The sequence below is a fragment of the Pundamilia nyererei genome, unplaced genomic scaffold (genome assembly GCF_000239375.1).
Source record: "Pundamilia nyererei isolate P.nyererei 1_Seehausen unplaced genomic scaffold, PunNye1.0 scaffold00006, whole genome shotgun sequence".
Lineage (NCBI taxonomy): Eukaryota > Metazoa > Chordata > Actinopteri > Cichliformes > Cichlidae > Pundamilia > Pundamilia nyererei.
The window spans coordinates 3422260-3439669 of NW_005187407.1; the positions used below are offsets into that span (position 1 = coordinate 3422260).

The 17410-nt window shown below is 41.3% G+C and overlaps 1 protein-coding gene across 1 annotated transcript; it reads left to right on the top strand.

The window, feature by feature from the left end:
• Positions 1 to 1568: 1568 nt before the first annotated feature.
• LOC102196495 (leucine-rich repeat-containing protein 43) lies at positions 1569 to 15022 on the top strand. The gene is made up of 10 exons (XM_013914059.1): positions 1569 to 1784; positions 1861 to 2073; positions 2511 to 2621; positions 4973 to 5115; positions 8608 to 8846; positions 8969 to 9132; positions 10803 to 10941; positions 11349 to 11491; positions 13602 to 13691; positions 14792 to 15022. The coding sequence occupies exons 1-10, from the start codon at positions 1698 to 1700 to the stop codon at positions 15020 to 15022; spliced, it is 1560 nt and encodes a 519-aa protein (XP_013769513.1). The 5' UTR covers positions 1569 to 1697.
• The last annotated feature ends 2388 nt before the right edge of the window (positions 15023 to 17410 follow it).

Genomic DNA, 17410 nt, shown 5'->3' on the forward strand with positions numbered 1-17410 from the left:
GTATGTATGCTGCTGTCTGATGCTGATGGGGACACTTTTGCACAGCCTTTGCAGAGTCACATCTACGTCTGTTTATCCTGATGGTAAAAACGTTTGACATAAATGTAAGACAAATTTTCACGTGTCCATGTGACCAGATTTTTTTCAAAGCTAAGTAAGCTGCACTGTTAAAGCATTAGACTGCGACTGTGTTATAATACAGTAAATTAAATTGGGGAAAAAAATCTGAGAAAACATTTTAGCTGCACGAACAGACGCTTTATTAACTATTTATTTGAAGATGACATTTTTCAATGTGACTACTTTTTTAAATTTAGGACTTAAAAGAGAGTTTAGAGTCATTCAATTTCCCAAATATTCATCACAATCAGCAGTTTTTCTGCAATATGTAAATATTACTTTCTAGACTGTCCTGATTTGGTGAAAAACACACATGCTGTTTTAGAAACTTTTAACCAAAGACGAGAATGATTCAGCCTTCCTTTTGTGGTTTCCTGCTAACCTTGTTTCTTCTCGTAACTTTGTATGGTGTCAGTTGTATTTAGCAGCATTTTAGAGAAAATCTGACTATCTTCCTTTAAATCGACTCCTAGTAGCGAATGACCCCAAATAATTCACTTATTGTTTTTTTATGAAGTGTTCTTTCCCTTTTTTTTCAGGAGTCCAAATAACTTTTGTTTTCTATAAAAGTAACATCTTTAATTTGCCAGTGAGGTAATGATCAGTCAGTCCAGTAGTCATGTTATAGTCATACCCATTATAATAACCTCTTTATTAAAGCATTACATTCATTTAACAAAGCTAGAAAGTTATTTGATGAGGGTGGCCTGTAAATAACTATCAAAGTAAAAGTCCTTTGTGGAAATAACACTATATTAAGGCCAATACGTTCTAATTCAATACAGTTTGTCCACTGGATTACATTACTGCGAATACCCTAGTCCATAAAAACCATAATCCCTTCACCTTTTGCAACTCCACTCTCTTCTGTAGATGTTGTAGCCAACCACATTTAGTGCAGCAGAGCCATAATTTGTAGGAGAAAGTCAGTTCAGTTATTGAGAGCAAAAAAGAAAGACAGAATAGTAGTTGGGTGTAAATAAGATAAAAACCCACAACATGCATGCAGGGGATGATGGAAAACTATAGTCAGGAAGAATAAAGAAGAATCAAGACAGGCAAAGAATAAAAGTTAAAATTTATTGATTAAAAACAGATGAATAGTGATGATTTAGGAAGTATGGCAAAGTCGTCAGGTGAATGACCTTCAGTCGGCTTTTCTGTCCACTTCCAAACACAAATCCTTTCTACTAAGGCAAAGGTCATCTCACCACAGAGACAACCATTAAGGCCAAAGAATCACTCACAACAAAGAAGCACCAAGCTTCATCAGAGAAGAACAGCCGTCATTTTATTCAGTTAATGTGTTTGATTTTTAATGGTTAGTAAAACAGAGGACTTCAGAGCCATTCATGCCGAACTCCCTCCTAATGTTTCACAGGGTAGCTGCATGGAGCCCCAGGTGTTGCCAGGCAACCCTACAGGCATTTGTAAACAAAGAGCAGAAGTCCTTTTCTTCTGACAGACAGACCAAAGACTGACCATGAATGCACGAACTACACTAGCTACAGTGGGACCGTGGTGTAAATCCGCCTAAATGTGATGACTAAGTCAGCTACACAGTGACTAAGTCAGCCATGAGCTCAAGCACACTGTCTGCTGTGATAGAGAAGCTGATTCGCAGCCTATGTCTGAATGACTTTCCCGGTGGAAATGGCACATGGGTAAGTATCTTAAACACTGACTTATCTATAAATACTTTAGAGTCTAAGACATTAAAAACATGGATTCAATCTGCAGAGAAACACCAAAGGGAGTGCGGAGCGAGCAGAGATGGAGTCCACAGATGCTCTCCTGGATCTGCTGAGCTGCCCTCATTCTCCATGGCGCCATGATGCAATGTGGAGCCCTCAAGCTTTGCCTCTCAGACAGCTGGCAGTGCTCACACCTGAACGCCTCCACGCCCCCTTCATTTACAACTACTTCACTTCACTTCGTATTGTTGACAGAGACGTGAGTAGGCCTCTCATTAGGAGTGCACCTGTGTTCACTGATAGCCTTTGGCAACAGTCATTGATCAGTCTATGATCCACAGTCATTCAGAATAAAACATTTTGTAGCCCAGATTGAGAAGGAACCATATGAGGTATCTTCACTGACTGTGATGTGCAACATAAAAAGTAATAATTTTAATAAAACTCAAAAAACAACAGTTGAAAAAGAAAAAGAGTTTTGTAATATGAAGGGTTATTGGGGGTGAATTTTATATTTGTCCCAATGTTAAACTGCTGTCAGTTTGTCTAATGTTTCTTCGCCACAGATTAGCTCAAAGCTACCAGTTTGCCTCGGATGACTCCTCACCCCACTATTTATCATAGCACGGATTTATTTAATGTTTGATGCTTTTACACATTTGTAAAGGTTTATCTTCTGTCTGTCTGCGTGTTCAGGTAACAGCCATTGACGGTGGTCTGTTGAAGTTCTCAAAGCTGGAGGAGCTGGTGCTGAATGCTAACAAAATCTCAGAAGTACCCACAGTACACCTTCCCGGCACTTTAAAGGCAAGTCCCAGTCCTGCTTCAGCTTGAATTTGCAGCTCTTAACAGATTAAGTGTAGACAGCATTGTTATCATTTAAATGTGATTCATGATTCACCAGAAAACACTATAGCTGTCCCTTTCTGCATCATCAAAGATGACACCCTTGCTTTCGGATTTACCCATGAGATCAGACGTTTAAATACTCTCATCATTGCCATAAATGTCATGGTAATTTTGGACTTTAAATGATTTCTTTTAACTGTATTTTTTCCAGAGTACAATGATTGTACAGCATACCTCTAATGATTTAACAAAAACAACAACAAAAAAGAAATTAAATGCACAAGTTTGAATTTTTTTTGATTTTCTCTGATCCACACAGGGCCAGAATCATACAAATATACAATATGAACATGACGCACAACCAGTAGTTCCTCTTTGCAGCATAAAAGTATTTGTTTGCCAGCACTCACTGGATTGACCAATACTTTGGAACAATGAAAAACATTCATGGAACTCAGTGAAAGAATGAGAATGCAAAATTACACAAGTTGGGAAAGTCTCTCTCAGACATTTCTCAACAACTTCAGGTTTCAACAGCATTAGTTCAAACTGTGTCACCACTTTTCCAAGGTGTGGAGGAAGACCCATATGATCACCATCAGAAGAGATTGCTTGGGATGTTCATGAAGCTCCGAGGCTCAAGCCTGCCATGAGCTGTTGGACAGTGTTACTCTCCAACAGTGAAGCCAGTCTTATATCTCTATGAACTGAGAGGCTGCTGACCAAGAAAGAAGCCCCTGCCTTAGTTGAAACCTTTAAGCTCAGTTGAATGAAGTTTGCAAAGCCCTCTGGAGAAAAGTTTTATGGTTAGATGAGACAAAGACTGAGCTATTGAGTTTGGAAGAATCAAGGTGAGCTTTCAAATCTGAGAACACTGTACCAGCTATCAAGCATGGCGGCGGTTGCATCATGCTCTGTTTTGCTGCCATTTATATTGTCACATTGCAACACATGCAAGTGGATAGAATAATGGAGGAGGAGGACTACCTCTAAATCTTTCAACTTCACCTCAAATCAACAGCTACATGGTTGAAAGTTGGACACATTTGGCAGTCCCAGCAGGACAATAATCCCCAAACAAACTGGTTTTGGAATGGACACAGTAGGCTAACATTAAACTTCCCTTAATGACCTTCCCAAAGTCTGGTTAAAAGTTGGGTCTGTGCCAGCAAAATCAACCAGTTTGAACTCGAACAATTCTGCCAAGAAGAGTGGTCAAATATCCAGCCAGGCTACCAATAGTGTCTCATCCAGGTGCAACTTGCTAAGGGGCGTTTAACCAAATATTAGTGGGGGTGTATGTAAAAGTCTGAGCCTCTGTGTACATGTTTACACCGTGTGAAGACGAAATCCAAAATAAATTCAAACTTCTGCACTCAATTCTTGTTTTTTAAAGTCATTAAAGACATGTGTGCTGTAAAAAACTGTAAACCACGGAAAAATAACAGTTCAAATTAGCACTAAACCCATGATGACTGTGTGTAAATTCTGAACACAAGCGTCTGTGGGAAAGTGGTTTTAACGTGTTGATGCACTGAAAGCTTAGCCCAGCACAGTCTGGCAGTGACGGCCTGAACGAGGGGTGCGTAGAGTCATCTGCAAATCCAGCCACACTGCTGGCTTTGCAGATGCAGTGAGAATCAGATTCAGATTCTGTGATGGAGGAAAGAGCTTCTCAGCTGTTCTCACTCTCTGCCACACAGTCTCTCAATCTGATTTTGTGCAGTTTCACTATCATATACCGATGCAGCTGCTCTGGATGGTCTTGATAGTCCCTCAGTAGGAATGTGGTGAGGATGGGAGGTGGGATGTAGGCTTTCCTCAGTTTTTGCAGAAAGTAGACATCCTGGCTATTGAGATGTTCAAGTTCTGCACCAGGCGAAGACCGAGGAATCTGATGCTCTTGACAACCACAGCCTAGATAACACGAGAAGGTGACAATGACAAGTGCTGCAACCAGTGTGCAGTGTCACACTTGCTCTTTTGCTTTCGCATTCTCGCTCTTTGTTCCCTCTCTCTTTCACTCTTTTATCTCTCTTTGTCTCTTTCGTTCAGCGTGCACACAATAACGCATACATGCCAAGGACTGTGAAGCTTTAAAGTTTTGGGCTTTAATGCACAATCAGACTTATAGCTCAGCAGCTCAAGTCAATCAGTCCTTGGTGTTTATTTTGTTTGTTTCTTTTTCATTTTCAGATCTATGATGATAACGCCCAGCAGGCTTTTATCTGAAAGTTCAGAGAACATAGTGTAGCTGATGCTGCATGGAGATGAGTGAGTGACACATTTTGACCATGTTTCTTTCAAAGATTTTGGAGCTACGTGCAAACCGGCTGTCGTCTTTAGACAGCCTCACCAGCGGTGCTCCTCCTCCCCACCTGCAGTACCTCGGCCTCGGCTCAAACACTCTGGGTTCCCACAATGATGTCACTCATCTTACTGGAAGACAGTGGTTAGTTCATAATACACACCACACATGCACAGACACACACACATACACACAAACCGGAAGCTTTCTGGCATTTTAAAGAAAACCAAACCAGGTCAAATCAAGCTTTCAAGTGCAATTGTGTACTTTCTAATCAGTCAGCAGGTGACATTACTTCATTGCAGGTTGCTTTTATGTGGATTTACTTCTCTTTCACACCTGTGTGTCATACTTGCACTTATCAAACTGAAGCAATATCAGCTGGTTTGCTGCCAAAGTGGCCACCAGAGACTAAAACACACCCTGTTGGGAGTAAAATCTTTTCATCTCACCCACAAAACTGTGAGGAAAAAACAGAGCTTTCACAGTTTACAGAATTATAATACCAGAGGGGAATACAGGTCTGATGATGTCTGTGTCTGTTGCAATCAAAAGGAAGTAATACAGCTTCATGTTAGAGCTCTGAGGCTTCTGCTCTTAATCATCACTTAACCAGAACTGCAGACATCTACAAACCCGTCAGGATTTTTTAGAACAGGAAGTGTTAAACATCTTGTGAAAACAGGAGTATAATGGCTCGTACAGGGGAGAGAGGAGCCTTGTTGAGCAGCTTTTGGATGGACTTCTTTTGTCCTCCACTTGTCCAGTTCCCTCAAGATTTTTTAAGGACACACTGCACACAGTGCCCATAAATGTCATGTTTTTGGCTTGTAGCTCGTTGGAAATCGTCTCATTGGTGCAAAAATACTATTTTATGCCTACCAAACTATGTTATGTTATATGTTGGGTGTAGTCTATGTCATTTTCACCAATTCAGTTAATGAAATGGGAACAAGTGGTGTGTTTTTATTTTATTCATAGGTCAAACAAAAAAAACAAGCAAAAAAACCCCCAAAAACAAAAAACACAACAAAAACTTTACTTTGAAAATGGACAATGACAAGAAGTGGACTGAAAACGAGTGAAAAACAAACAAAACACTTTAGAAAGCCTGGAAAACGAATGCTCAACACCAATTAAAAAATAGCTTGGGTCCTTGGAAGCAAAAATATAGAGAAGACTTTTACACAGTATTTTATAAATCTACAAAAATGTGATTTGAACGTTGAGTGAACCATGGAAATTCATGAAGTGTCTTGATAGAGTGTCGGGTGAGCTGCTTCTGTGCACCTTTAGTTTTTTCAAGATCAAGATCAACCCCCTTCAACCTGATAGCTGTGAAGGCCACAGCATTCGAATGATATCACGGCCTATAAATGAGCAGCTCGTATCAGGAAAATCCCAGCAGAAATTTACCATCGTAATGCAAAAATGATCAGTCAGAACAGCATCGTCATGATTTGCAGTGAATTTTATCTCCATTGGTGGGCGGCTGGATCCCCGTTGGTACACATGCACACACAGTTTGTGATTTTAAGGGTAACTTTCCAAGTGTGACCACTGACTGAGGGTATTTTAGAGCCTGAGATTGTCTCAAAAAGACACAGTTGCATTGATGTTTATAGTTTGAAACACTAGAGGACCAAACATACAGCTTTGATTTTATTTCTTTTTTGGAGTTACGTTGATCAGGTGCCTTCTGTGGCCCCCTTGGTCCATTCACTGAGACGGTGTCCCACATTTCGAATGGCGTTCATTTTTGAAACTCAACTCTGTGAGAGAGACAGACGCAATGTTTCTGTTACGCAGTGAACTTTATCAGTAAAAGTTGGACTTGTCTTGGCTGTCATCATGGGTTTCCTGCAGGTTAACCTGACACCGCCCTTTGCTGCCTACGCTACACCCAAAGATTGCAGCTCACAACTGATAAACACCACATAAGAAAAAATTAGAAGGAAATTCAGCTACATCAGTCAAGACCGGGAAACTTTAAGTAACTGGCTTAAACTAGTCAAAAGGGTTTTTACAAGTGCTCATCAGTCATTTGTGTGCCATACAATGAAACTGTCATTGGTTGCATCCCAACTGAAACCTCAGCATTAACAACCAGAACAGCAAAAAGGAAGGAAGGAAACAAAAACAGGCATGACATCATAGACGGAGGAAAAAACAGGTTTAAAAAAAGAAAAAAAGAAAGAAAAGAAAATCAAAATTTTAAAAGAGATTTTAAAGGCGATTTAAGTGAATCTGGGATGTCGCGGGAGGAGATTTGCATTGTGGATGCAGAATGAGATTATTACATCTGGATCTTAAATGACTGGCACACACACCGTAGCTGACATTTAGCGATAACTGTGATAACAGCCTACAAGGATGCTGTGTCATAGCCGTTCGCAGTTGACTTGATTTTGATTTCCCAGATAAATTTCTTTGAAATTCATGACTAAATAAAGCATATTTTGAATATGACTGACGTGTTTAGATCAGGGATATCAAACTCCTTTTATAGTGTGGGCCACATACATTTTGAACTTAATTAAGTGGGTCGAATTGGTGAAACTCAGCCTGTATTTATATTTACTGTGAGCCCAGTGTAAAAAAAAAGATCAATTTTTTGATCTTTTTTTATGTTTGACACCCCTGGTCTAGAGAAACTGTAACTATTTTAGACACGGACGGATTCGTGTCAGTGCGACCCTGGGTGGAAATTACACTCAGGGATGAGGAGTAATGGCTCCTGCGTTTCTGTGAAAAACTATTTTGTGCTCCTCAGTTTCACTATGTATATACATTCCCTGGCCACTTTATTAGGCACACCATTTCAGCTGCTCATGAGCGCAAATATCTAATTAGCCATTCACGATGTAGCAATACAGTGTGTTTAGGCATGTATGAAACTGAGTATCAGAATGAGGAAGAAGGATGATTTAAGTGAGTTTGGATGACAGCTGTTGATCTTCAGGGATTTCCCAGAACCATCTCTATGGGTTATAGAGAACAGGTTGAAAAAGAGAAAGTATCCTGTGTGTGTGTGTGTGTGTGTGTGTGTGTGTGTGTGTGTGTGTGTGTGTGTGTGTGTGTGTGTGTGTGTGTGTGTGTGTGTGTGTATTTTTGATATATATTATTATATTTTTCTTTATGACTTTTATGTCACACCCAAAACAACCTGCTGACATTCAATTGGGGTGAAAAACGAAAAGCTGCTTGTCAGCTGAGAGAGGGAGATAAGCTACAGCAGCCAAAGGCCGCAGTGTGTCCCACACCTGTTAGCTAAGAACAGGAAACTGGGGCTACAATTCACACAGATTCAACATGAAAACATGGTGAAAAACATGATCCATCCTGCCTCATATCAACAGTTCAGGCTGACTGTAAAAGTGAAACAGTGTTTGTGTGTGTGTGTGTCTGTGTGTGTCTGTGTGGTGTGAGGTATTTTATTGGCACACTTTGGCCCTCTTAGTACGAACTATCTGAGTATTATCCATCCCATGAAGATGGATGGAAGATGTGTTAAAACACAGTTAATAGCTGCATGAATGAAATAAGATATCTGTCATCTTCTTTAACATCTATTTGGATCACAAGTTGTCTCACACACATCTGTCCTGTAAAGCCAGCACCTCTGTCTGTCCTCAGGCCACAGCTGGTGTGTCTGGACCTCAGCGACTGTGGGTTTCAGGACCAGCCAGCTCTGCTAAATGGCTTGAGCACCCTGCCTTGCCTCAGGACGCTGCTGCTGGAGGGAAATCCTTTCGCGCTTGCGTCTTCATACCCAGGACTGACTGTGGACAGCCTCCCGCAGCTTTCCTGTCTGGACACCTCATGGATTTCCCCGGAGGAGAGGATTCGCTTTAGGGGCTTGGCCAAGATGAGTGGTGAGTGTGTAAGCTGCCCTATGAGCCCTGTGAGCGAGGGCCCCAGATTTCTATATAATTTTAATGCACACTGAGCATGTGCTTACAGGTCATAACATCAGAATACTTTTTACTTTGCACAGGCCTGGCAGTAGGCATAGCGTCACCCACAGTGAGCGTGGGCAGGATGATGGGAATTCCAGATCCTCGGATGACTGTGGATGACAAAGCTCCCGTTTTCCCTGTGGTCAGCTACCACTATTTTATCACCTACGAGTTCCTGAGGCATCAGACACCTGCTCACTCGGTGACGTATCCTTCCCACACATTTTTAGCATAGCTACAAGTTTAAATGTTTTTAAATGTTTTGGGCCTCATTCTAATATGGTTTTAAGCATTTAAGCTTTGGACGTACAATTGTCAGAATAAAGAGTGCAATTTAGTCAAACAACATATTTCCTTCCTGTGTTAAAAGATAAAGCTACCCACACGCTGATAAGTTCGTCATTTGTTGTTTCCACCTTGGTTACGCAATCTCTCTACTACACACTACATCTTCACATCTTTCTTCTTCTTCTTTATTAAAATTTTACTACAAATTGAGGTTTGTGGGGTTTTTTAACCTCACCTTTCTTTTGTTGCATGTGATTAATGTATTTACTTCACTGCTGTAACTAAATTAAGAGCAACAAGCAGCAACAAAATCCTTCTAAAATCTCTATCTAGCAATTTACCGGCAATCTTAAGATTTGCTTTAAATTTCTAAATATCTTTTAATGTAACTGTATCTAATGTATTACATTAGATACAGTTACAAATCCTGTTTAACTTTAACAGGCCAACAAAGTTTTGCTTGCATTTACAGAAAAAGGTGAACGAGTCATGGTGAAACATAGACATGGACTTTATTTAATCCCACATTGGGGAAATTCACTTATTACAGCAGCACAAATGTGAAATTGAGATATTATATATTAGAAAACTAAAAATAGAAAAAATTTATAAGAAAAATCGTGTAACGGCTATTACATGCAGTAAAATGCAACAAGATTTTTTGTACAGTTCAGTGAGAGTGAAGGAGAAATATTGTTAGTATTAATTTTACATGGCATGAGTAATATTTTTATGTTATTATAATACAGTATATATACATATGTGTGTGAGTGTGTACCTGTTTAGACATCTTTGTGGGGACCAAAAATCCTGGTCCCCACAAGTTTGAAGGCATTTTTCAGACTTAAAATGTGGTTTTAGTGTCAAGGTTACAATTAGGTTATGGTTAGGGTAAGGGTAAGGGTTAGGCATTCGTTTTTGATGGTTAGGGTAAGGGTAAGCGGCATGGGTAAGTACATGAGTACACACGTGCCATAGGACACATTTACAGTGCAGTAATGTTTAAAAAAAATGTTGCATTTACTGACAAGGTTTGGGAGCATTAATAGTTTTCTTTTTTTTTATACTTCTTTAATATGTAAATGTATTTATTCTTCTAAAATGGCAACTGCTTGTTTTTCTACTACACATCTGTCAGATCTGATGACTTTGTGGCCATTGACTGATTGACTCAGTAGCCACTTTATTAGGTATAGCTGTATGTTAATGCAAAAATCTAATTAGCCAGTCACACAGCAGCAACTCAAAACAACCCGCTGACGTTGACACTGAGCACCAGAACGGGGAATAACTATTTCACACACTGCTGATCTACTAGGATTCTAACACACAACCATCTCATACACACAATGCTCTAATCGCTGGAGAGATTGTAACTCCACTTTCTATGTTGTAGACAGCAACAAGTCTTTAACGTCACAAAAACACAATACACAAGCCACCCACTTCAGTCAAAAAGGAAAACGAGCACATCATTTCCTAAATTTAAGCACACAACTGGGAGGAAAAAAGTACTCAGAGTACCACAGAAGTAAAATTATCCCATTACTCCAAATTGAAATTGATTTTCTTTTTTTTTTACAGAAACTTGACACTGAGACAAAATCTGACACAAGATCTGTGACTGAAGGCCAACGATCAAACGAGAACGGCGAAAAACAGACGTCCAAACAAGATGGCGGCATTCTGAACTCAGAGAAACCCAGTTGTGGCAACACATGTGGTAATAACACTTATCTCATCTGACCTGTGTGTCTTTGACATAAACGTCTGACTGCAGATGAAGCACAGCAGACACTGTGACAGCTTTTTGTACAGACACTTTGATTTCTTAAACTTGGTGATGTGTCCTGTTCAAATGAGAGAATTTTTCTCTTATAAAGTTTGTGGAATTTACACAAGTGCTTTAAAGGAAACTACAGTCAGATCAGCCGATGAAGAGCTGTATGCCTACATAACCTGAAACCAAATGACGAACCTGATCTTTTATCGCCTTCATCAGGTGTCAAAGGCACTGATGAGCAGCCAGTTTATATCTTGTTTACTTGTGTGTTTTCTTTTACTGCAGTGTGTAGTCATAACGATTCAAAAGCTGGACTTTTTTGTATGTTTTTCTTATTTACTCCTCAGAAGTGTTAAGGCACAGCACGTCCAAGCTGTCGTGGTCAGAGAGCATGGACTTCGGTGACACGCAAACCCACACTGTGAGCGCTCTGGGAGATTTAAAGAAATTCCTCAATCGGGGACTGCGTTTATGCTTAGAGGAAGAAAAGGTACAGAAAGTCAGGTTTGATAGGGTGTGTGATTGCTCAGGCCTGCAGCCAAATTTTTCTGATTCACTGAAAGTTCTTCACTGAAACCTGAAATGACTCAAAGGCACTTTGAAGAAGTTAAAGTGCTTCATTGGGGTCATCTTGAATTCAAAGACACACAAAAATCAAAGTGAAAAAATGATCACTTTCCGGAAAAGGGTGGAGTGCCCACTCCGGGTCAGGGACGAGACCCTGAGTTTAAGTATCTCGGGGTCTTGTTCACAAGTGATGGGAGAAGGGAGCGAGAGATCGACAGACGGATTGGTGCAGCGGCTGCAGTGATGCGGACGCTGTACTGGGCTGTTGTGGTGAAGAGAGAGCTGAGTGTGAAAGCAAAGCTCTCAATTTACCGGTTGATGTACGCCCCTACCCTCACCTATGGTCAGGAGCTGTGGGTAGTGACTGAAAGAACGAGATCGTGGATACAAGCGGCAGAAATGAGCTTCCTCCGAAGGGTGGCTGGCCTCTCCCTTAGAGATAGGGTGAGAAGTTCGGCCATTTGGGAGGGGCTCAGAGTTGAGCCGCTGCTCCTCAACATTGAACGGAACCAGCTGAGGTGGTTCGGGCATCTGACAAGGATGCCTCCTGGGCAAGGCCTTCTGGGCGAGGTCTTCCAGGCATGTCCCACCAGGAGGAGGCCCTGGGGCAGGACACACTGGGTAGATTATATATCTCGGCTGGCCTGGGAACGTCTTGGTGTTCCCCCGGATAAGCTGGAGGAGGTGGCTGGGGAGAGGGAGGTCTGGGCTTCTCTGCTTGGGCTGCTGCCCCTGCGACCCGGCCCCGGATAAGCGGAAGAAAATGGATGGATGGTTGGATGGATGGAAAAAATGATGCTGCAGGCTCGTCCGTTTTGCCAAACTTTCAATGCAGCAACTCAGAATGGTCTGTATGACCCCATGTGGTAGTATGCACGTAATGTGACGATGGATGAGGTCCTGCGGATCTAATCCCAGATCTGGACCAGGGTATCACTCTTGGACAGTCTGAGGTGCAACCTGGTTAGATGGACTACCCCTCCATGGGTATACCTCCCCAGACAATCACTGGGTCACCACCAAACCGGTCATGCTGAAGGATGTTACAGGCAGCTTAAGGTTCACCTCAGCCTCTCCTGACCCTTTCATGTCTGTCACATGTGCTCAGGGTGAACCAGCTCTCATTTGTGAAAAGTGGTGGACCTGCCAGTTCTGGTATTCTGTAGCTAAGAGCCAGACAGTGAGCACAGCGCCTACTAAATGACATTGTCCTCAGGCCACCCTCATGAAGTCTGTTGAAGTCTGAGGTCATTTTGTAGCTGTGGCAGAGCTTATCTTGTTCCTCTGTGCGCACTAGGGTAGATACCGGTCCTGTTGATGGCTTAAGGACCTTCTACGGCCCTGTCCCGCTCTACTAGAGTAAGTGTCTGTCTCCTGGAATCTCGTCCATGCTATCGAGACTGTCCTGGTCCAGGTGTTACCTCCTACCACCAGCAGTGACACAGATCCTACTGCCAGCAACCTCCACCTGTAAAACCATTCGTGTTATGGGGGTTGTCTTATTGTTCTCACTGTAGTGCACCTGTTGTTAATTTCATTAACACCAAAGCATCTGAAACTGTTTAAAAAAAAAAAACTCTGATACTAAACTGACCTGATCAATATCCCAGGAGTTTAATCGACTTGATGCTGCACTCTGATTAAAAAGAGTTCCAGTTGATGATAACCTTGGGCCTGTTCAGTACTAATGTTGTCTCTGTAAGCTTATTGATGAGGCTCTCCACAACAGTCAGTTTATCATGTTGACCAAAATTAATTGGTTAAACCTAAAAATAAATATATTAGAAGCAGGAGACAATGAGCAGGTCACAAGCATGTGTACTCGTACTCAGGGTCTCAGCCCTCCTGAGAAATGGGTCATTTGGTAGCAAATCAAACACACAGATGCAATAAGGGAGGAAGGCACCTTATCAGATTTAGCACATAGAACACCAGAAATATTCAATTTTATTTCTGAAGCAGACAATGAGCTGAAGATTTGTTGGCCAGTGTGAGTCGCAAAATGCATCGAAACTCATAGTTTGCGGTTTTAGGTCCTGTCGTGGCCTGCAGCTTCTGAAGAAGTCCCGCTGACCAAAGCCAACCAAACTGGAAAAGAGAAGAAAGGCAGGAGGGAGAAAGAAGTGAGTGTATCATGTAATACCATTGAACTGTAGGTACAGCCATCACCTAACTCACCGACTGCAGACACAATAATGAACTTATTTTCAGGGAAATCTTGCACTGTTGTGGAACGTGGAAGAAACTTTGTGATGTGGAAAGATACTCTGATTTTTACGTCTGGGTTCAGTGTCGGAAGCTATGCTTTATTGCATACTGTATATTCCTTTCAACGCTGATGGTGCCTTTACTTCAGAGATGCAGGCTTTTGACGAGTGTCAGGGGTGATTTGTGTAACACTAGGCAAAAGCATATAAAGGTTCAAAAGTTCAAAATGGACCAAAAAGTGACCCTTGGGGAATCCCAAGAGCTGTTTCTGTTTGGTGCTTATCATAAATACTGAGAGATTAAAGGTACGCACATTTTTTCTGTTACGGTGGAGTGGGTGGAGATAAGTGTCAGGGAAATAGCAGTAAATCTAAAAAACAACTAAAAAGTTCATGTTTATATGTGGCACCTTCTTTTTTGCATAACAGACCTTTAACATGCACTTGATGGTACAGGGAACTGTGATCTCAGATGAATATTTCTGGAGGTGTTCCTGAGTCCATGCAGGGATTTCTGTGACATGTTTTTAATGCAGTGCTGCCTGACGATCCAACGATCTCTTGCGTACAGAGATTCCTCCAGATTATCTGAATCTGTTGATTTGATTATTCTGAAATCATTTATAGATGCAGTTTTTTGCAGGTTGGTGAACCTCTGCCCATTTAAGTTCTGTGTAACTTTCCCTCTATAAGATTATATCCAATCATGTTACTGACCAGTTGCCAGTAAACCTAGTTGTAATAGTCACTTACTTTTTCAGGTTTTTGTTGCTCCCGTGCCAACTTTTTAAAGATGTGTTGCTGCCAATAAAAATATTAACTCACTCACTTTAAACACTTTCTGTGTCCTGTGGTGAATAAAATTTGGGTTTATGGATTCTGGTTTTATTTTATTTTTTTTATTTTTTTTAGAAATGGGGTTGTAATCAACTGAAACATAATAACTGCTGGGAAAGCCTCAATGGGACTGTATATAAACAGAAAGTTATTTAATGTCACTGGTCTCTTCTTTCTAGTCTCCAGTTAAATCTGATTTCACCAAGTCTAAAGACAAAAATAAAAAATCTGTAGCTGAGCTGGTCCAAGATGCCCCGATCAGACGAATCCTTGGCTCCGTGCACATCCCCCTGCAAAGCCTGGTCAGAGGAGGCCAGCAGGTTAAAGTCCTCTGTGACTTTGGCATGCTGCACACAGACTCTGAGGTGGAAGCAACACAAACACATCAAAAGGCAAGTTTGCACATATGAGTTTATGTTTTGCTGAGATATTATTGCTGTTTTCTGGATGAGTTACATGGGACAAAGGTTAAAATAGGAAAATCCATCCAAAAGAGTAGCATTGTAGGAAAGGACACAAAAAACAAATTGACATGTCTGGGCTATTTTTTTTCCGTACATCTTTAGGATTTGGGAAGGAAAAACAAAGAGGACAAGAAGAAGGAGGACAAGGAAACAAAAAGGAGACAGCACAATGCAGCATCGTCAAAAGGTTAGCGAGAAGACTGCTTCATGACATGGCTTTGACATACATAAGACAGGATAAAAGCACCAGACCACTTTGAGAGTCAGAGCAGCTGTAGATGCTGTGGTCTGTGTCTAGGAGAGGATATTAAGAAAGAAGGCAAAGAATGAAATTGCATCATTAGTCAGTGAGCTTTTCTTTTTCCGTCTCTGTAATCCTGCGTGATGTCGGCAGATAAAGAGAAGAAGTCACTTGAGGTGCACGACTCAATAACCAGCCAACAGGAACCGGTGATTGTGGAGCTGATTGTGGAGCTGAAGAAATGGCAGACTGCATCTGAAGCTCACCACTTCCTCCTGCCACAAACCTCCTAAGGCAGACTGCTCTCCCCGGGGTCCGTTTGTCCTTCCTTCCTCATGACTGTTAACTGTGACCATACCGTTGATTTAACTGCATAATAAATTTCTTGCCTCTGCAAAGTACCGCGTTACCAGGCTGCTGTATTTGCATCCTATGTGCATCCTATGTGCATGTTCTGTGTGCATTTAAGTGGACTGGAAAATGTCCGTACTTAGGGCTTATTCAGAACCTCAAATTAAATATCATACCCAACTTTGTGTTCATGTGACATGGAAAAACCGCCCAGACTGACAGATTCCTTTTAACTACATGGAAGCTATTTTTTTTACTTAAATCCACTCAGTGAATCACCATCTTGTGGTGGTGGAGGGGTTTGTTTGTCTCAGTGAGCCCAGGGGCTATGTTGCTGAGGGGTTTTTGCCCCAAAGCAAATTAGTCCTGTATGAAGGGCCAGACAAAGAGTGATTCAGAGGACCTCTGTAGAAGTAAAGAAATCAAGAGAACGAATTACTGTGCCCAAGATGGGGTTACCAGGGCCCCTGCCCTGGAGCCAGTCCTGAGGAGGGTGGTCAAGTGAGAGCGCCCTGGGCCCGTTGGACCCAGCCACTCCAGTAGGGTGGGTTCAGTGATGGAGAATGTCAGCACTGAACCCCATTAGAGCCTAACTTTTTATATTTTTTCAAGTGACAAAAAGCAGTTGTGGTAACTTTATTACATTATTAAAGTGATTATCAAAGCTTAGATCACTGTCGAAAAAATAATGCCAAGCTTCATAACTTGTTCACTGTGTTTCAGAGAAAGGATGATAAATTATTTTATGTCTTTGACTTTTTGGAGTAACAACAAATATTTCCATCTTATCTCTTTTCACTTCTGAAAAGTTTCTAGAAAATTAATCAAGAATCTGACCCGTTAAACAAGTTAAATTGTGATCCTTGAAATGTCTCTGTGAAAGAATCATAATACATCACTGTTGACCTTCAGGTCATCAGTGACTTCAGTAAGAGCCGTTTCTGTGCTGTGGTTGGTTCTGATTGGTACTTATCAGAAATACTGACATTAAAAGTATGAATATTTTTTTTCAATTAGGGTTGAGTGGGTGGAGCTGAGTGTCAGGGGTGAGTTCTGACAGAAGAATAGCAGCAACAGTGAAAAGGACTGTTTATAAGATGGTAGTGAGACCTGCTGTGATCTATGGTTTGGACATGACAGCCCGGACAAAATGGAATGATGAGACCAGGATGGACACATTAGGCTGAGTGGTTTGGAGACAAAATTAGAGGCAATGCTGAGTTGGTTTGGACATGTGCAGGTGGAAGATTAGTGGTTACAATGGACAAAGGATGCTGAAGGTGGAACCGTCGGGCCAGAGGAAAGGAGGAAGACTACAGTAGAGGTTCATGGATGTAATGAAGGAGGACATGCAGGAGGTTGGTGTGACAGAGGAGTATATCACAGATCATAGCGCTTATAAAAGAGTCTTACAGCAAATATGAAGTCCTTATTAAAGGGGATTGATAATATAACTAGGTGTTAAAATATATTAAATAAAATAAGCCCGCCAGGCAAGTGCTCCAGATTTGGCTTCTGGAGCTTTCTAAGTGTGCCTCTATGAACACTGTGATGGCCAAACCCGTGGCCACACTCTAAAGTCAGTAACTTTTGTATTTTCATTCTTCATTTGAACATAGTAATACATTTTAGTTGTCAATAACCTCATTGATTGGTTTGGATACATTTGTTCTATTTGTAAGCGCGCACATTTAGTTTACTTATGTATTCATACTACTTCATTTCTTTGCTTTCTGACTAAC